This window comes from Danio rerio, chromosome 13, assembly GCF_049306965.1.
Source record: "Danio rerio strain Tuebingen ecotype United States chromosome 13, GRCz12tu, whole genome shotgun sequence".
Classification (NCBI taxonomy): Eukaryota; Metazoa; Chordata; class Actinopteri; order Cypriniformes; family Danionidae; genus Danio; species Danio rerio.
In genome coordinates this window covers 52,420,896-52,442,885 of record NC_133188.1, presented here as the reverse complement: position 1 = coordinate 52,442,885, position 21,990 = coordinate 52,420,896, and the positions used below count along the sequence as shown (strand labels likewise).

General features: G+C 36.2%; 1 protein-coding gene across 3 annotated transcripts in view; it reads right to left on the bottom strand.

Annotated features, from left to right (window-relative positions):
- The window catches only part of mymx (myomixer), a 116,134-nt gene that overhangs the window by 15,222 nt on the left and 78,922 nt on the right, over window positions 1–21,990 (bottom strand). Inside the window, exons 20-25 of one of the 3 annotated variants that reach the window (XM_005173026.6) lie at window positions 21,579–21,796; window positions 16,425–16,608; window positions 16,152–16,313; window positions 13,974–14,285; window positions 10,546–10,653; window positions 2,298–4,178 (exon numbers count right to left, since the gene is read on the bottom strand). In XM_005173026.6, coding sequence (XP_005173083.3) covers window positions 2,298–4,178; window positions 10,546–10,653; window positions 13,974–14,285; window positions 16,152–16,313; window positions 16,425–16,608; window positions 21,579–21,796 — 2,865 coding nt within the window. Of the gene's footprint in view, window positions 1–2,297; window positions 4,179–10,545; window positions 10,654–13,973; window positions 14,286–16,151; window positions 16,314–16,424; window positions 16,609–18,645; window positions 19,266–21,280; window positions 21,797–21,990 lie in introns of those variants that run through there. The other 2 variants (XR_012388946.1, XR_012388947.1) reach the window with 2 other exon arrangements.

The window sequence follows — 21,990 nt, the reverse complement described above, 5'->3', positions numbered from 1 at the left end:
TTAAGAACAAGCTTTTATCGGCAGAAAAACAGATAACCGATATATATAGGGGATTAATATAAATATCGACATGAATTTACTTGAGCAAAATTACGAAGACTAAGTAGACAACTAAAAAACCTGACAGATTATTTCCTTATAAAGCCGGTAGAGACAACATTAAAAACAAGTTTTTACTGACCGATAAGCAGTTAACCGATATTTATATATGGGTAATTAATATACATCTTGATATGATTTGTTTTTGTAAAATTACAAGAACAAAAAAAAAAACAAATACAGAGGACAATTAAAATACCTGACAGATAATTTGATCAAAAACAAGCTTTTATTGGCCGATAAGCAAATAACTGATATACCGATATATATTGGGGATTAATTTTCTGAGCTAACTACAAAAACAAAAGAAAAACAAGCTAAAATACCAAACACATAATTAACTTATTAGGTTAACGCCCCATTCACACGGGGCTTCAGCGTCAACATTTGACTGAAGGCGTGTCTGAATCGATCGTCATAGAAGTGTCAGCCAATGAAATTCAGTCAGCAATAGGCCACTGTCTGAGGTGGTGTATTTGCATACAGCGATCTGATTGGATGACGCTTCCGTTGGCGCTTGAAAAGTTGAGCTAGTCCCAACTTCTGCAGCGAGCAACACTTCTGAAGCGGCGCCGACTTATCCACAATGCAGATCGGCAAAAGCCTGACGACACCCACTCAAAGTGAATGGGAAGCGTTGACGCTGACGCCCCGTGTGAATGGGGCGTAAAGGTCAGGTTAAAATATTATAACGATAAAAACAAGTATTTATCATCCAATACTTATACAGAGACTTATATGTTCGTCAAAATTCGGTGCATTCCTATTGAAAACACTGACTACGTTTACATGGACACCAATAGTTCGATTTTAATGCGATTTTAAGACAATACTCTGTTAAAAAGTTAACCATGTAAACAACAATTTTTAATTAATTTAATCAGATTAAGGTCAAAATCGAACTGAAGAGAAATCGAATTAAGATGTGTGGAGTACGCCGATTTTAGTCGCATTATTGAAGTGCATTACAGACATGTAAACACCTAAATCGAATTATTACTGTCATGTAGGACTTTTCGCAGCGATCTGCGACAGGATGGTCGATGCACGCGGCTGTTTGACACTTTCCACCTACCGAGTCAGTGCAGAACAGAGACACCTGCATCGTGAAATGCTAAGGTTTTTTTCTTCCATTCATCATGCAGTTTAACTTCCATTAAAACAGCACTCTTCCGGCAGTTCATAGTTGCATCAATATCTCATTTGTCACAGAGGGCGTGCATGAAATGTTCGTGAATGAAAGTGGAAGTGCCAACTGCAGTTAAAGTCGACAAATTAAAAATTAAACACCCGAAATTACATGAAACTCCAGAGGAAATGCTGATAGCACGGTAATGCAATGACGTTAATCTAATTATGTGCTATAAAATGTAAAACGGGATAATGAAAGTAACACTCAAAAAGCAGCTCATGTAAATACCTTAAGGCTGATTTATACTTCTGCGTCAAGTGCATGTGTATGCTACGGCGCATAGCCCTGCGCCGTGGCCGTTGGCGTCACTGACGTGCACCTCTCAAAAAATGTAACTACACATCGCAACGACACGTAGTGCAAGCTCTGTGATTGGTCGGCTTGATGGAGCTGACAAGTCAGGGCGGGACCGAGAGCCGAACGAGCCCGATGAAGCGAATGTTTACAAGTGTGGAGTCCCGTGAAGGAGCTCCGGATGGAAAGTTTTGTTTTGTGTTTACCTTATAGTTAAAGTTGTTGCACGTCCGCCGGTTCCTGCCTCAAAATGAGCGAGTTTGAGTCACTTGTACATTCAGGAAGTGTTCAGAAAAAACAAAACACCAGCGAAGAAACTCGACACAGAGGAACATTTACACCTCACTGCCAACTAGTGTTTTGGAAGTATTAATGCAGACCAACAGAGACAGCGCACAGAAGTATAAATGCACGGCTACGCGCGTTGCATGCGCCGTGGGTTACGCTGGTCACTTGACGCGAAAGTATAAACCAGGCTTTAGTCTTATTATTCTCATAATTAGATTAAAGCAAATAATCCGATTACTGATGTCCAAGTAAATGTAGTCACTGAAGTCCTTGGTTCAGGTGTGTTTAACTGAGCTTGGAGCTAAACTCTGTGGCACTATAGCCCTCCGGGAACAGGACAGGGCACCACTGACTTTCTAAATAAAAGCCTTAACGTATAGCTAACTGAGTTAGACAGTTTAAACTGCCAAATTGTAGACCTCACCTTTAGAAACCCTGTTTCCTTCTGTTCCTCATCCTCCTCCTCCTCTTCCTCCTCTCTATAATGGTAGATATACTTTTGCTGGTCCTCCAATTCAGGCAGTTTCACAGGATCAGAAGCGGTCTCATTAATAGTCACCTCTTTATACACCTGTTCCTCTGCAGTAAATGCTGCCCAAGACCTCCTATTCTCTTTATCCCAAACTTGCCTCTCTTCTTTTGAGTTCTGCAGTTTCCCACAAGCAACCAAAGTCTGGATAGATGAAGGCAGTTTGAACTCGGCCACAAGAAGGTTGGGTGCTGAGGCAGTGATCAACTTCCTATAGAGTACTGCTTGTTCTTTGGGTGAAGATTCCCTGGGCTTGCCTGGAGAACATGTTGCCGGCAATCCCTGGTAGCCGTTATACATGATGTCAGAGTTTAGACTCTGTCGGTAGCTGTTGGTTTGGTTCCAGATGTCCTCCAGCTCCTCCTCTTCTTGTTCAAACTGCTGGTGGTCAGGATGAACAGTATCTTCAGCATCGAGAGATAAATGAAGGCTCTTCTCCTTAGAAAACTCTGAGTTCCTGCTTGAGACTCCTGCATCCATTGATAATCCCTTTGCAATGGTCCTTTTGGGAATCGGACACTCTGTGGAGTCTAAAATCAGACCCTCAGTGCCCAACTTGAAACTTCCAGAGCTGGAGTGACCAGAGTCCACAGAGTCCTCTCTTCCATTGGATCTGAAGTTCAACACAATGTGAGATGCTTGGTTTGGACTCAATTGTTGAGACCTGGAAGTCTTTACTAGCTTATGAAAGACTTGTCCATTGGGTTTGTGAACTAGGGCGCTAGGACATGCATGAATCTCTGCTGTAGTGGAGTTGATCTCTTGGGTTGCCTCTTTTAGAGAACTTCCAGAGTGTTGATTAAGTTGATTGGAGATTGCGTTGGGCACAGAACCAATCCCACAAAGGTGTTTCTGTTGAATATTGGTCAGTGATGATTGATGATTCTCCTCAATTGAGAGGCCTTCAACTATTGGGGATGGTGGAGGAGGAAAGTCGTCTTCAGTAAACGATAAGGTGTCAATACTGATCTTTCTAGAGTCCCTGCAATCAATCTTGAGAGTTACTTCAGTTGGAGAAGTTTGTTTGGGCTCTTCCTTTTGCATTGGAGGTGAGCGTGTTAACTTGAAGGTGCTCAGAGATGTCGGACGATCAACCTGAGAGTTCTGTTGATGTGGGTCTGCTTTCTTTTGCTCAGAAGGGACGATAGTGATCACGTCTTGAATGCTCGGGATAAGGCTCATATCCTTGGGTAGGTCGAAACTTAAAACTGAGCCCAAAGACAGAAATCTGCAGTGGTTCTTTGTGTGTGATTGAGTGGAAACCTGAACTGTAGATCCATCTTCTCCAGAGCATTCTTCATCAATGTCTTTCACCAAAGGGTTCTTCATGTAGTCCAAGACCTGAGTCCCATCGCTGTTTGGTTGTCTTGCATTTTTACGCTTTTTCCATTCCTTAAGGGGCCAAGTGTGTGTATCGTAAATAACTGGTTCACCTACAGGGGACGAAATGATCTCCTCTGATTGCTCCTCGCCCATGATCTTCTGAATGGTGTGTCCACGGTCATCTTTCTTCTTCTTTGCTTTCTTGCTCTTCCTCTTCAGGCTACTGAAGATAGAGATGTTGCCACTTTTTGGCAGGAGGTGAACAGAGGAGTCATTAGTGTCTTCTACAGAGGACGAGGAGTATGGAGACGTACAAGAAGAGGAGTTGGCAAATAAAGAGTTCCTGGGAGAGGAGGAAGAGGGCCTCGGGGCTTTGTTTCGGGGTACCGTCATACTTTCATAGACTGGAGCTACTGCCATGTTGTTTTCCATAACATGCAAGTAAGTACTTACCTAAAACACAAGGATAAGATCAGTTAGGATGTTATATTGCTTTTTATTCTGATGCATGAAGTGGTTTGCATGCATAAACATCACACTCTAATGCAAAGTTATGTTTTAAAAGATACATCATGCTAGTTATTTCATGTGCAGTGGTCCTAAAAAGCTTTTGGTCACATAAAAATGCATGAATGCCATTGCGTTAAATAATAAAATCAAATGAAGTGGAAATTGCAAACATCTGCTGCTGACCACTAGGTTATTTTAAAGTCACACTCATGAACTTTATTGTGTACATGCTTTCACAACCACCAAATGTTTTCATTTTGGACCTTTCATTTGAGGTCTGCTTGTGTTATCTTTGTGATAAATTTGATTTAAATAAGTATTTGTTATCTTGTGCAATGGCATTCGTACTGAAGTGTGGCTTAAGTGTCCAAATCCTTTTTGTGGCCGGTGCAATTCATAATTCAACACTGCTGTCAAAAAAATTATTATTTGTATAATAATTTGCATGAATAAATGGGTTTTAGTATCAGAACACACCACTTCTGTAAGTGTCTGGCTCAAGCCAAGCATTCCTTTACCCCCAAAAACACACAAAACAAAACACAAGACACATGTTGCTTTACATCTTGTTACTGATGAATGATGACATCGCTCAGCAATGATAAAAGCAATGAAAATGCTGAAACATCTTTTCCCTTAATGCTTACGCTAAGCAACTGGACTTTAAATTAAATCAACAGTTTTCACCTTTTGTGAGGTAAACCTGCAAATTTTGCATTACAGCTTGCATTGCAAAACATGTTATTATACATTCAAAATGACTTTTTATTTTAAATGAATTGAAACAACACAATCCATACGTAATTTTGGGACAACTTAATTGTTTTATATTCAATAAACGTAAATTCGTAAAAACGATTAAGCTAATGAAGGGACAACATGAAGAAATTGCGAGGAGCACAGCATTTTTAAGTGTACACTTTTGTACAATGTTGTCCCAACACTAATTAATTAAGTCAACTTAATTGTTTTTACAAATTTAAGTGGATTTAGCATAAAACAATTAGGTTGTTTTCCAAATGATCAACTATATCAAGTTATTATTTGTTGTTCTTACAACTGGTATCGACAACAAGACTTTTTCAGGTTGTGTACACTGAAAAAAAAAGATAAATTGGATTTACCGTTTGCAAACCATTTATATGGGTTGAATAAAAAAACACTGTATTTTGTAATGTTCAACTTAATTTGTTTGTTTCAAGAGTTCACACTTAGCTGATGATTGACTATAAAGCTTGTTTGGCATGCTGTCCTGGGAGAGAGCCCTAAACTCATAAGATCCTCGAGTCATGGGCTCCCTCCCATTTGCAAGGCGAGAGCTGGTGCAAATTTGAAGTGAATTTACTTAAGTTGCATGTTTTTGGACAGTGGGAGACAACCGGGGAAGCTATGAGAAACCCACGTGAGCACCGGGAGAACGTGTAAAATCCGCACAAAAACATCAGCTGTCTTGGTAAGGGCTAGAACCAGTGATGTTCTTGCTGTGAGGCAACAGTGCTAACAAGGGATGCAACAATACAGTTAGCCCACGGATCAATACATAACTCATTTTTTTAACACTGTTTTTGGTTCGGTTCTCATGGCTTAACGTGTTTTTTTTATTCTATAGGCAATAGGAACAGTAAGAGGTTAAGGAGAATTTTTTTTATTTATTGCAAGACTCATTTTGTTTTACTTAAAAGCCAAGAGAAGTACAGTAGTTCCTGGTGTATTATATAAACAAAATGAACACTGAAATCTCACAGCTGCTGGTAGCCCATGTACAAACTGGGGAACACATCAAATCCTCCACTTTGAAAATAAACACACATGTGAAGTTAATAAATATATATTGGCCATTTCAAATAAACATATTTGTACTTCAGTAAACATAAATAACCCATCTTAATTATCTCGGTGCTGAAAAATGCGAGACTGTAGTCTGTAACACGGATCGAGTGCTTTTATAAGATGACAAAAGCCCACATCTCCAATCACCGAAAGCGGCTGCAAATCTTCAGCAGTAAACACCCGCACTGCCTTTGTTATTTTATGTGTCTCTCGGATCCAGTTGGGTGTGTTTGCTTGAAAATTCAGCGAGGGATTGTTGCTATTTGGAGGACTTTATAACCTTCTCTGCCGTCAGACAGTGATATTGCTGGGTGATGGGGCTGCAGATGTGCAGTCATGGTTATAGGTGTAAATCAATGCTTGCACACAGTTATTTTTTTGTTCACAGTTTTTTCTTTTATTGGCAGTATGCTTACCGGCAAAACCGAAATGTCCTCACACCACAGATTTAAAAGACGCCGGCGCTTTCTCGTACTGTTGCCTCACTTCGCCGGCGCTTCCTTGTACCGTTGCCTCAGCCTCACTCCACCGCCGCTCGTAATGTTAAAGTGTGGAATGATGGTCAAGCGCCCCCTAACTTTAGAGCATAGTGATTGGATATTTATTGTGGGGAAGTGTTTCCTCATCTCAGCTCATGGACTTACAGGGACACACAGTCAGTTCGGGGAGATAAAAAACGCACATAAATTATTTAAACGCGACACAGAGAAAACCGCAATTCACAAGCGTGTACTGAACCGTGGAGGTCGTACCATCCAGTTCCGGGGAAGCCAGAGGAAACCCACGTGAGCACAGGGAAAACGTGTAAACTCCGCACAGAAACGTCGGCTGGCTTGGTAAGGACTAGAACCAGTGACGTTCTTGCTGTGAGGCAACAGTGGAACTCCTACTTTCCAGTAGGAAAGGAGGAGGTGTAGGGGTGGAAGGGGGGATTCTTCAAAACAAACATGGCTGATATATGGAACTTAGGGTATTTATAGTGGCTTGGTAATCGTCTGATTGGTGAATCATGAACTGAGTAATGCGGGGCTGGCTGCAAGCAATCATAAGCAAGTGATCCTCTCGAAATAAGTTTATAAAAAAACTTCACATAAATTCAGCCATATAAATTGTTTGCAACCACTTACCTAAAAAATTTTAGTGAATCCAAAGATTTTTTTTAGCGTAAAGCAGGGTGCTGTGCATTATAATGTTGCCCATATAACAAAGCAAACACCACTACTGAAACAAAAATCATTAAAAGTGAAACACAAAGCAGAACACTAGCATGACTACACAAGCGCATTTATGTTCAACTCTGGGCTTAATAAGAATAATCTGCTCTTAACCATGCCGTCATACACAGCTGTAATTGCTTGACCTTTCACCCCGTGACTAATCTTGTGCTTCTCTGGCAGCCCCACAGCATAAATCACACAGGGCTTATAGAAAGTTCACAACAAATTTCCCCAGCATTTCCCCGCTCCTGCTGGGAGCCATTTCCAAACTCCAGCGATCATGGGAAGCGAAGGCTGAGGTCACATCTCTGCTGTCACGGCGGAGTTTACATCAGGCCTAAAGAGAGCTTACGTAAGAGTGAAAAACCACACAGCCAGGATCTTATCACCTCTCTTATCATCTGCTAGCTCTGTCAGTGTTCGAACATGCACATCTGATTAAAACAAAACCATCTGAGGCAAATCTTTACGTCTAATAAAAGCATCTGGAGTCTGCAGCTTTTTAGTATTATGGATAAAGAAAATGAAGAAAAATAAGGATAAAAATGTTGATTCTGAGGAAATGTTTTGCTTTATAATGTGCATTTACTTGCAATTGTGAGAAAAAAAATGCAAAATTGCAAATTATGTTCTGAACTAACAGATGTGAAAACTAATTAAAAAATCAAAGCAAGTATTGCAAGAAGGAAAAAGGTTGAAATTGTAAGATGCAAGGCTCTATTTTAATGATCTAGGCACAAAGTCTAAAGCGCTAGCAGCAAAAGCGTTGGACTTGTCTGAATCCACTTTTGCTATTTTAACAACGGAAAAACTACAATCCGGCGCATGATCCAACAGAGCTGTGCTTATTCTCCTAATGAGTTCTGGGTGTGTTTTGAGAATAACGTTAATTAAACCAATCAGAGTCTCATCTCCCATTCCGGGAAATTTAGGGTTGCGCTAGTCTGAAAATAGCAACAAATCGAGGCAAACACATCTTGCTCCTTATTGCGCCGGGTGTATGATAGGGCCTGAAAACTCACAATTGTAAACAACGAACATAAAAATATATTAAATAAATAAAAATACTTATTTTTATTGAAATTACCTTCAATGAATCTGATTTCGTATGCTTGTAATGTCCAAACATGTTAGAATTGCAAGAAAACAAATGTTGAAATTTGTGATAAATTAATTCTGACATTTTTAGAAATTATGAGTTTACAAAATACGATTTTTAAGGTAATTTCAACAAAAATATGTATTAAAAATAAAATTAAATAACTAAAACACTATATCTTATATATTTAACATTTTGAAAAAAATTTTTTTTACTGAAATTACCTTCAATAAATCTGATTATGTATACTTACTGTTTCCAAAAATGTCAGAATTGCCAAAAACAAACTTTGAAACAAACAAGAAACTTTGGTTTTAGAAATGAAGTTAACAAAAAAATTTTATAAGGTAATTTCAATAATATTATGCAATAAAAATAAATAAAAATACATAAAAAATCTATTTTTTTTATATTTTTCAAAATATCTAAATATTTTTACTGAAATGACTTTCAAAAAAATCAGATTTTATACTCATAATTTCCAAAAAATGTCAGAATTGCAAGAAACAAACTTTGAAATTTGAACTGAAATTTGGGAGAAATAAATCAAGATTTTTGGAAATTATGAGTTTATGAAATCTGATGTTTTGAAGGTTATTTCAACAAAAAATTCTATTAAAATAAATAAAAATACATAAAAAATAAGATTACATTTTATATTTTTTAAATATACAAATATTTTTATTGAAATTACCTTGAATATCAGATTTTGTATATTCATAATTTCCAAACATCTCAAAATTTATTTTTCACAAATGTAAAAGCTTTGAGAAATAAATTCAGAATGCCAATAAAATAATTAAGAATTGGGAAAAGGGTGAAAAACCTGCAACGGCAATGACAAAACGTTTTTGTAATTTCATGGTGGAAAAAAAAACTGAATTTACAAGATGTAAAAAATTTCAAGCATGACAAAAAGTCAAGATTCATTTTTTAAAAATGCGATTAACAAGTTAGAATTGCAGGAAATAAACTCAGTACGGCAACAATAAAGTCAAAATTGCAAGACACAAACAGAATTTAGCAAAGAAGTTACTATTTTAAAGCAAAACCTTTCAACTAGGGGGGCACGGTGGCTCAGTGGTTAGCACTGTTGCCTCACAGCAAGAAGGTCGCATGTTCTCCCTGTGTTGGCGGGTGCTCCGGTTTGCCCCACAGTTCAAACACATGCACTATAGGTGAATTGGATGAACTAAATTGCCCTTAGTATATGAGTGTGTGTGTGCAAGTGTATGGGTGTTTCCCAATAGGTTGTGGCTGGAAGGGCATCCGCTGTTTAAAAGATATGCTGGAATATCTGGCGGTGACCTCTAATAAATAAGGGAGTAAGCAGAAGGAAAATAAATGGTCTACTGGTCACCCACTATGAGAAACTCAATATGAACACATTCTCATGTCCTCATCTCTGGGGTCTCATTTACAAGCAGCAGAACAAAATACAAACAAATCCTGCTGACAGATATCAAAATGCATCTAAGAATAAAAAGACATGACCGCAGTTTGAAATTCTATCTTTCTCATAATCCCCAAATCTCCTGATGTTTAAAAATAATAATAATCTGATTACATGAGAGCTTCAAACCTCCAGCAATGTCCACCATTTCCAAAATAGCGTCTAATACTGTCCGACAACTACACTTCACAGACCGGGCATAATAAAAGCCCAGAGGATTCTTGCAGGTCCATTTAAGGCTGATATACTCTAGCATAACTTGTAACCGTCCCAAAAAACACACAGTTTTATTTTTGACTGCAATTACTTTAAAACAATTCCCCGAAGACAGTTTTGTAAACAAGCTGAATGTTTCGAAATGAGGCTTTATTTGTATCTTGGAAGATTTTCTAATGCTTCCCATATTCCGGTGGCTCAAAGTGAGATCATTGAAAGAGGCAATTTCCTTTTCATTACCAAATCTTTTCATTACCTGCTCATACATGTTTGCAATCTTCACTAAAACACAGTCAATGCTCTTCCATCAAAGTCTGTTCAGAATACACATTCTGTCTAGATGCCTGTGATTCCCCGCAGAATCAGGGTCATGACCTCCTTCAGATGACATGATTTCTGTGTTAGTCAATCCATCACACTGCAGTCCTCATGCACTCATTCACGTGTGTGTGTGTGTGTGTGTTTACTCATGCATGGCCACCGGACTGTATTTACCTCTTCTGCACTGTGCCGATAAATCTTTTTCTTTCGCTTTAAACTACCAAAAAGCCCCTGGCAGCGTTTCCAAAAGCTTTTACAGGCAGAAGAGTGAGAGTCGGCAGGCTGAAGGAGAGCGTACAGGAAGATAAAACACAAGCGGATGTTGTTGAGGGAAATATGAGGAGGAACTGAGTGATCAGTGTGGTTTGTGATGTTTAAATTATTCTTATCTTGCACGAGCTTCACTGTTTCATTCACTATTTTATAAAAGAGAATTTTATTCTGTAAACTAATGATGACGTTTCTTCCCAATGTAAAATAGAAATGTTGTAATTTAGAGCTTTTTATTTGTACTTGCATAAAATAACAATAAATATAAATATTTGTAGATGCTTATATTAATTTTTAGACAATGCAATGCCATTTTAAAACTTCAGAATAGATAAAAAAGTATTTGTTTAAATATTCCTGACTTTCAATAACAATAAGTTAAAAACTTTTGATGACATGTTATCAGACTTTTCAAATAAATAAATAAATAAATATTAACATTTTACCTAAAGCCATAGCTAATAAATGCAGTAAATTCTGATGAACTGAGAAAACTTAAGCGCTCTCTTGATTTTTCTGCCTTAGATTTTAAATTGAAACAAAATTAACCTGAGGATTCATTTGAACTTAAATTATATTAAACTGACGTAAAACATTATATAACATAAACACTTAAGCTAGAAATATGATTAATTTACAATTTACATGATGAAATATATGTTGTCATTTTTATCTATTTTTAATATATTTCTAAACGCTTGTATTTAGTAAATTACAGTATATTTTAGTGAAAGACAAAGCAATATACAAAATGTAAATCTGATACAAATCACTGACAGTAACTGACCTTATAAAAAAGGCTTAAAAATGGCTTAAAAGTTATGTAAAAGTAAATAACTGAAAGCAACAAGTTGCATTCCAGAATCCTCTGTAATAAATCTGACTTCGGCTGTATGTGTGTATTATTTACTATTGCTGCACTTACTGATTATATTTGCACTCTTGTCAGATGCTAACTGCATTCTGTTATCCTGTACCCTACATGTGTAATAAAGTTGAATCTAATGTAGAGAAAACTAATCTAATGTAATGTAATCTATAATGAAACCTAATGTATTGTGATCTAATCTAATGTACCATAATGTGATGTAATCTAATCTAATCAAATGTAACGTAATCAAATGTTATGCAATGTAATGTAATCTAATCTAGTGTAATGTAATGTAATATAATCTAATCTAATGTTACTTAATGCAGTGTAACGTAATGTAATCTAATGTAATGTAAACTAATGTGATATAATGTAATCTACTGTAATGGAATCTAATATAATGTGATGCAATCTACTCCAATGTAACCTAATCTGACGTAATCTAATTTAATGTAATCTAATGTAATCTATTCTAATGTAATCTAATGTAATGTGATCTTAAGTAATCAAATGTAATGTAATCTAATGTAATGTAATGTAATCTAATGTAATATAATCTAATCTAATGTTACTTAATGCAGTGTGACGTAATGTAATCTAATGCAATGTAATCTAATGTGATATAATGTAATCTACTCTAATGTAATCTAATATAATGTGATGCAATCTACTCCAATGTAACCTATTCTGACGTAATCTAATTTAATGTAGTCTAATGTAATGTAATCTAATGCAAAAAGTAATGTAATCTAATGTAATCTAATCTAATATAATATAATTTAATCCAAAATGTTATGTAATCTAATGTAATGTAATCTAATGTGCTGTAAAGTAATCTAATGTGATGTAATCTAATGTAATCTAATCCAAAATGTAATTTAATCTAATGTAATGTAATCTAATGTACTGTAATGTAATCTAGTGCAATTTAATGTAATCTAATGTAATGTTATGTAATCTAATGTAATCTAATATGTTATGCAATCTACTGTAATGTAATCTAATGTAATGTAATCTAATCTAATGCAATGTAATCTATTGTTAAGTAATCTAATGTGATGTAATCTAATGTAATGTTATCCAAAATGTAATGTAATCTAATGTAATGTAATCTAATCCAAAAAGTAATGTAATCTAATGTAAAGTAATCTAATATAATGTAATTTAATCCAAAATGTAATGTAATCTAATATAATATAATATAATATAATATAATCTAATGTTACTTAATGCAATGTAACATAATGTAATCTAATGTAATGTAATGTAATCTAATGTAATATTATGTAATCTACTCTAATGTGATCTAATATAATGTGAAGCAATCTACTCCAATGTAACCTAATCTGACGTAATCTAATTTAATGTAATCTAATGTAATCTATTCTAATGTAATCTAATGTAATGTGATCTAAAGTAATCAAATGTAATGTAATCTAATCTAATGTAATCTAATTCAAAAAGTAATGTAATCTAATCTAATGCAATGTAATCTAATTTAATATAATTTAATCCAAAATATAATGCAATCTAATTTACTGTAATCTAATGTACTGTAATATAATCTAATGAAATGTAATCTAATCTACTGTAAAGTAATCTAATGTGATGTAATCTAATGTAATCTAATCCAAAATGTAATTTAATCTAATTTAATGTAATCTAATGTACTGTAATGTATTCTGGTGCAATTTAATGTAATCTAATATAATGTATTGTGATCTAATTTAAGGTAATGTAATGTAATCTAGTATGGTATGCAATCTACTATAATGTAATCTAATGTAATGTAATCTAATCTAATGCAATGTAATCTATGGTAAAGTAATCTAATGTGATGTAAACTAATGTAATGTTATCCAAAATGTAATCTAATGTAATGTAATGTAATCTAATATGTTATGCAATCTACTCTAATGTAATCTAATGTAATGTAATCTATTCCAAAAAGCAATGTAATCTAATGTAAAGTAATCTAATATAATGTAATTTAATCCAAAATGTAATCTAATCTAATGCAATGTAATCTATTGTAAAGTAATCTAATGTGATGTTATCTAATATAGTGTAATCTAATACAATGTAATCTAGTCCAAAATGTAATGTAATCTAATATAATGTAATTTGATCTAAAATGTAATGTAATCTAATGTACTGTATTGTTATCTAATCCAATGCAATGTAATGTAATATAATCTAATTTAATGTGATCTAATGTAAGGTAATGTAATCTAATGTAATGTTATGTAATCTAATCCAAAATGTAATGTAATCTAATGTAAGGTAATCTAATATAAGGTAATGTAATCTAAAGTAATCTAATGTAATGTAATCTAATTTATTGTATTCTAATGTAATGCAACCTAATTGTAAAGTGTGACCGATTTTGATATACAAATGAAAGAAAATGAAGATGTGTATAATAGTGCTTGAGTGTTTTATGAAGTTTATTCTTGCTCACCCTGTGCACGGGTTCAGGCTCCGGCGTGTCTTTCTCTCCGCCCGACGCCTGAAGCTGGATCTGTGTGTCTCCAGACTCACTGAAGCTCAGGATGAGGTTTACGGTTCCTCCCAGAGATGAAGGACTGGACTCTTTTAGCAGCAGATACGGCGACTCTGCCCTCTCTGCATGATTTCTGTCATTTCCTCCTGCAGGACTGACGCTCTTCATCACCTCATACTCATCATTACTGTGCTGCAGCGTGTCCTGTTCAGGGGGAGCCACTGGCAGGATTTCTGTCTTTTGCTGACATGCTGCAGGTGAGATTTCGCTCTGAAAAGAAGCAGAATGTGTATTTCTTTTTTTTTATTATTATTTACTTACAGTTGAATTATTAGCCCTCCTGGTCAATTTGAAAACTTTTATATTTTTCCCTAATTTCTGTTTAACCAAGATTTTTTCAACACATTTCTGTACATAACAGTTTTATTATTAAGTAATTACCAACAAATGATTTCCTTTATCTTTGCCATGATGGCAGTATATAGTATTTTTTTCAAGACAGCTTAAAGTGACATTTAAAGGCTTAACTAGGTTTGCATTGGAATATATACTCACCGGTCATTTTTTTAGGCACACCTGTCCAACTGCTCATTAACTCAAATTTCTTATCAGCCAATCATATGGCAGCAACTCAATGCATTTAAGCATTCAAGCCGAGCTTCAGAATGGGAAAGAAAGGGGATTTAAGTGACTCTGAATGTGGCATGGTTGTTGGTGCCAGACGGGCTGGTTTGAGTATTTCAGAAACTGCTGATCTACTGAGATTTTCACGCACAACCATCTCTAGGGTTTACAGAGAATGATCTGAAAAAGAGGAAATATCCAGTGAGCGGCAGTTCTGTGGGCGCAAATGCCTTGCTGATGCCAGAGGTCAGAGGAGAATGGCCAGACTGGTTCCAGCAAACAGAGAGGCAACAGCATCTCAAATAACCACTTGCTACAACCGAGGTCTGCAGAAGAGCATCTCTGAACGCACAACAGGTCCAACCTTGAGGCGGATGGGCTACAGCAGCAGAAGACCACACCGGGTGCCATTCCTATCAGCTAAGAACAGGAAACTGAGGCTACAATTCACACAGACTCACCAAACTGGACAATAGAAGATTGGAGAAATGTTGCCTGCTCTGATGAGTCTCCATTTCTGCTGCAACATTTGGATGGTCGGGTCAGAATTTGGCCTCAACACCATAAAAGCATGGATCCATCCTGCTTTGTATCAACGGTTAAGGCTGGTGGTGGTGGTGTAATGGTGTGGGGGAGATTTTCTTGGCACACTTTGGGCCGATTAGTACCAAATGAGCATTGTGTCAACGCCACAGCCTACCTGAGTATTGTTGCTAATGTCCATCCCTTTAAGACCACAGTGTACCCATCTTTTGATGGCTACTTCCAGCAGGATAATGCACCATGTCAAAGTGTGAATCATCTCAGACTGGTTTCTTGAACATGAAAATGAGTGCACTGTGCTCAAATGTCCTCCACAGTCACCAGATGTCAATCCAATAGAGCACCTTTGGGATGTGGTGAAACGGGAGATTCGCATTATGGATGTGCAGCCGACAAATCTGCTGCAACTGTGTGATGCTATCATGTCAATATGGAGCAAAATATCTGAGGAATATTTCCAGTACCTCGTTGAATCTAAGCCATGACGGATTAAGGCAGTTCTGAACAGAAAAGGGGGTCCAACCTGGTACTAGTAAGGTGTACCTAATAAAGTGACCAATATATTTTCTTTATATTTAAATTAAGCTATTTACATTAAAATTATACAACTGTGTTATTTATAAAATCGCAGCATGTTTATTGTAAGACCAAAAATCTGTTTACAAATGTTGTTTTAATTTGATTTTAATGTAAAAAAAACATACAATTTTAGAACAAATTAAGCAACTGATTGTATTACTATCGACGTATTATAATTATTATGTACATTCTTATTATTGTATGACCAACTAAATCATGCAAAATTATAAAAAAATGCATCATACATTTACTTTGCAGCGTTGACACAATCTACATTGTAAATAGTGCTATAGAAATAAAGATAAATTGAATACTCACTTCAAATTTCTAGTTTCTTTTCTCAGGTTATCTCATCAGCTGTATAAATCAGCGAGTGCATGCTCAGTGTACCTGTGTTTGTGAGCTGCAGACCGCGGCTTCAGAATAAATGGCATCTTCTTGGCTCTGCTGGTCTTCAGTCTTCTGTCTGTTCAACAGCTGATCTTTCTGAGCTCTCCAGTGGACCAGGATCCATCCCAGCATGCTCCGCAACTCCTCCATCCTCTCCCTGATCTGCACAAGATCACAGCAAATAAACCCAAATATTTCAGAACTGTTTATGTTCCAGTGTATTCTTTATTTTGTGCTTTTGCTTTCTTTATTTTCCTGCACAACATGCTCTACCATTTTGCTAAGGTGATGCTGGTGGTCGAACAGCTTCTGTCCCGCCACAGCGAGCCGGTCGAACTCCTCGAACTTGTGTTGAATCTGTCTGTCCAGAACCTCCACCAGCGGCTCCTGGTTCTGTCGGCTCTGACGGAGAGCACTTTCAGAGAAGATGCAGGAGCGAGTGTCTTCTGTCCAAGAGCTGAAGAAGAGTGCACAAACAAGCATGGCAATTAAAAATATTAAGTTTAATGCAAAATTCTGAATAACAAACAAAACAAATACTTGTTTAACCTAAAATCTGAAAAAATATATTATCGCATCTATTTATTTTAATCATGATAATCTTTTTGCATTATGCCATATTTATATTTATATATGCTATCATTTAAAAATAAGATATGATTAGAAAGTAGAAAATATATACTTACTATAACTAATATAAAGTATTACTTACGATATATAACTATAAATATATATCTATTACAATACACATATATATATATGTATATATGTGTGTATGTATATATGTATATATGTGTGTATGTATATATATATATATATATATATATATATATATATATATATATATATATATATATATATATATATATACATACATACACATACACAAACACACACACACACACACACACACACACACACACACACACACACACACACACACACACACACACACACACACATATATATATGTATTGTAATAGATATATATTTATAGTTTTATATCGTAAGTAATACTATATATTAGGTATAGTAACTATATATTTTTTACTTTCTAATAATATCTTATTTTTAAATGATAGCATATGTATAAATATATATATAGCATAATGCAAAAAGATTATCATGATTAAAATAAATAGTTGCGATAATATATTTTTGTATTATGTATGTACATACATATATATATACACACATACATACATATATATACACATATATATCTATATACACACACACACACACACACACACACACACACACACACACACACACATATATATATATATATATATATATATATATATATATATATATATATATATATATATATATATATATATACATACAACAGTTCTGTCAGGTTCTTGAATCTGATAGCCGTGAGATATTTTGCACAAAATGCCTCTTCACCTTTGTGTATTACTTCGCCCACATACAAGCACTACAGTTTGACTAATATTCCTGCAGTTAAGCAACATAATGCACTTTTGAGGCTATTTTAGTCGAGAATGTAGTTGTTTAGACTGCAACTTTGCTGTTTATTTATAAGGATAGTGCCAATTTTAAAATATTTATCATTTCTGAGATAGCGCGTCGGTGTCCATTAGTCAAAGACTGTTGACGTTGTCTATCCACAAGATGGCGCCAGAGCCGCATAATAAGCCCTTGCTTAGATTAAAACTGTTGTTTGTTTTCTTGAACCCGAATAAGAAAATGAAAAACGGAAGCGTTGTGGTTTTAAAGGTGGAGCGGATAAAGTCAATAAGAAGCTGAGAATAAGAAGCTGGATTCAGCCTCGTCCCTCCTTATCGCAAACACAACAGCAGTCTGGTAGTGATTGCGCTGCTTTTTTCGAGGTTAATTATTGTGATATTGTAACGGTCGCTTAATGTTTGATATGCATTGTGTATTAATGTCCCCTTTAAGAGGACTTCTTCTCTGGTTGTTTTACCTTTGAGATGTAAGCAAGTAAGTATGGGAGCTCAGTTCAGTTCTGGCAAACTCTGAGAAGTGTGTGAAGGTCGCTCTAGGTCTGTATCATTCTTTTATTTCAATACTGTAACATTTTATTTTGCGACAGATGTTTAAGTGTCTTTTTCTTTTCCCTTTGCCTATTTATTGTCGTTGACTGGCATGTATGTAGTTGACAGCACTTGGGAGAAATGGATAAAGGCCAATAGGAAGAGCAAAATAGTTTGTCTCCTTTTTTTTAATTCTCAGGTAAACGCTGGGACACCTGGCACAATACCGGCGGCAACAGAGAAATACTGTAGACTGTAATAGACTGTAGGGAGATATCTCTGTAGATGGATGACATTTCATGTCACATTCAACCTTTTAATCTTAAAATGTAAGCAAAATCAGCTGACGTTGGCGAATTAGTAACGGCTTCTACTGTTTTGACGTCAGCTGCAGATGTGAATGAATGGCGGAAGAAAGTAGTTCCTAAAACAAAAGGGTTTTAGACTCTCCGTGTTTGATTTTCTTTTTTATATACAAGATTGTGCCGTCGAACTGTTGTATTAATGCAAGATTACACTCGTAGTGGTTAAATACAGCCATATCGCACTGCTACTTGTGTGATATTGCGCATATGAAGGGGGGTTGGGGGCAGGGGGGGTGATGGGTATTTTACTCCAAACTATTTGTACATATTCCATATTCTTTATTATTATGCCTGTTATCATTTATGTAATAAAAATTAAACAACTTTCATTTTCATCCACATGGCCAATAAAAATGTTTGTTGCAGGAAAGTTATTCAGCAATTCATATTACCAACAATTCTCTCTTGATTGGCTCTATGATTGTTACACACTGTCTGCCTTCAAGTACAGCAGCAGCAAATGAGTGTGAGTGTATGTATATTATATATATTTTATCATGCATTATTATAGGGAGTGTTATAGGTGACAGTGCTACCCACTGCACCACCATGGTGGGGATCGCTGTCACCTCACAGCAAGAAGGTCGCTGGTCTGAGCGCCAGCTGGGTAAGTTGGCATTTCTGTGTGAAGTTTGCATGTTCTCCCTGTGTTGGCGTGGGTTTTCTCCGGGTGCTCCAGTTTCTCTCACAGTCCAAACACAAGCGATATAGGTGAATTGGCTAAGCTGAATTGTCCGTAGTGTATGTCCTGGAGCTCCAGGTTGGGAGTAAAGCATTGGTCTAACAGCTCACCTCATGTTATGAAACACCAATATAGCGTGACTAAATATCAACTCCAATATAAATACCCCATGGAGTAACAGTGCATTCACACGGGGCTTCAGCGTGAACGCTTGACAGAGGGTGTGTCTGAAGTTAGGGCTGACCTGATCGTCATAGCAGCGTCAGCCAATGAAATTAGTCAGCAATCGGCTACTGTCTGAGCTGGTGTATTTGCATACAGTGATCTGATTGGCTGACGCTTCCGTCGGTGCTTCAAAAGTTTAGAAAGTTTCAACTTCTGCAGCGAGCAACATCACTGAAGCAGCGCTGACGGATCCACAATGCAGTTTGGCAACGACTGACGTCACCCATTCAAAGTGAATGGGAAGTGTTGACGCTGATGTGAATGGGGTGCAAGTAAGTAAGTATATTACATTATTAATGTAGTACAATAATAAAAATTAAATCAGGACTGAACATGATTTAAAGGAATATGCAAAACATCAGAAAATGAAATAATACCCAGAACTGACACATATACTAATATATGTATTAGGAATGTCAAAATACTTTATAAACACCATACATGTGTCTATGTATGTGTGTGCATATATTGCAATTAATGAGTAATAAGTAGGACCAGACAGAATCTGCAGACATTTTTTGCTATTTTTGCAGAGAATTTTGCAAAAAATCTAAAAAAGATTTTACGAACATCATAACTATAAACTTCATATATGAAATAAAAAATAATACATTTTTAATTTTTATTTAATGTTTACAATGCAAATCAATTGGGGAGTTGTGGTGGGATGGGGTGGTGTTGTTGGATGGTGCGGTGGATGGCGTAGGGGTGTTGCAGACTAAAGTGAGCAGGGCGGAGGTGTCGTGGACGAAAGTGAAGAGGTTGGGGAGTCGCGGAAGAAAGTGAAGGTTAACAGCGAAAGGGGGAGGAGGAGGACAGCGGTTGAGGAGGGGGATCGATAAAATGAGGTGCCGGATCAGATTTAAGAGTTGCAGGATCCGCATCCGGCATGTTTCTGCACAAATTAAGTCCTGGATTTACTTATTTTGGTTGAACAAAGAAACTCGAAAGAAAGAAAATATGACTTTACAAACTGTACTGTAAATAAATCATACCAACATTTTCATATTACAATTATTATATCAAAATAATATTAGATAAATTAATTTAAAAACTGAATAAATATAAATTTACACAAGTAAATGCGCACGCAGATTCTGCGTGGGCCTAGTAAGAAGCAAAAAAGAGTGATGTTAATATGTTTACATATAATAGGTTTTGTTAAATATGCATAAGGAATGTTGTGCTCTTTTACTTAATACCACATTCAAAATTTGGGGGAATATGCTCAAAGGGTTTCTGCCATATGTCATTATAATATTAATAATAATTCATTCATTCATTTTCTTTTTGGCTTTGTCGCTTTATTAATCAGGGGTCGTCACAGCGGAATGAACCGCCAACTTATCCAGCACATTTTTACGCAGCAGATGCCCTTCCAGCCGTCACCCATCACTATGAAACATCCATACACACTTATTCACACGTTCACACTCAAACACTACGGGCAATTTAGTCTCTCCAATTCTCCTGTACCGCATGTCTTTGGACTGTTGGGGAAACCGGAGCACCCGAAGGAATGCAAACGCAGGGAGAACACGCAAACTCCACACAGAAACGCCAACTGATCCAGCCGAGGCTCAAACGACAGCACTACCTACTGCGCCACTGCATCGCCAATTAATAATAATAATAATAATAATAATAATAATAATAATATTATAATAATAACAAAATCATAAAGCAAAAATCCTTGACAGAACTGAAAACAAACTTCATTAAAAAAGTAAATAAACCATATTTATCATTATTAATTATTATTTTTTATTTAAATCCTTAAAGTCACAGTTCACCCAAAACTGAACATTTTATCATCATTTACTCGCCCTTCACTTCTTCCAAAGCCTGTTTGACTTCCTCTATTCTGTTGAACACAAAAGAAGATTGTGGAAAGCTGGAAACCTGTAACTTTCGATTTCAATTGTATTTGTTTTTCCAAAGGAATTTAATGGTTACAGTTTTTCAGCATTCTTCAAAACATCTTCTTTAGTGTTCAATAGAAGAAAGAAACCCATAAAGGTTTATAACCACTTGAGGGAGAGTAAACAGTGAGTAAATGTTCATTTTTGGATGAACGATCCCTTTAAGAGAATGCAAAATAAAGCGAGCCGTTCTTCCGTCATTTCCTCACATCATGTCCAGGTATCTCCTGAAGAAGTGCCTCAGCTGTGTGAACTGCAGGAGCCTCTTCTTGTTTTCACTCAGACTCTTGCTGAGCTCCATCCAGGAGTTCAGACTGCTCTGAATCTCAGAGCTGACGCTGGTCATCCTCTCGGGACACACGTCTGACAGGCGGATCCACAGACTCTCCATCAGCTCCACCTCCTGCTGCAACAGCCCGTATTCAGCCTGCACCAAAAAACAACACATATAAGGGGAGGCATGGGACGACAACCGATTCTAAGGTTTACCACGGTTTGGAAAAGTCAAGGTTTTAAAGCTGCAAAAATGTCCTGTTATACCATTTCTACAGTATTTTATTTACTTTACAGTATGTTTTTTTAATTTTAGTTTTTAGGGCAACAGTATCCCCAGCAGAAAAG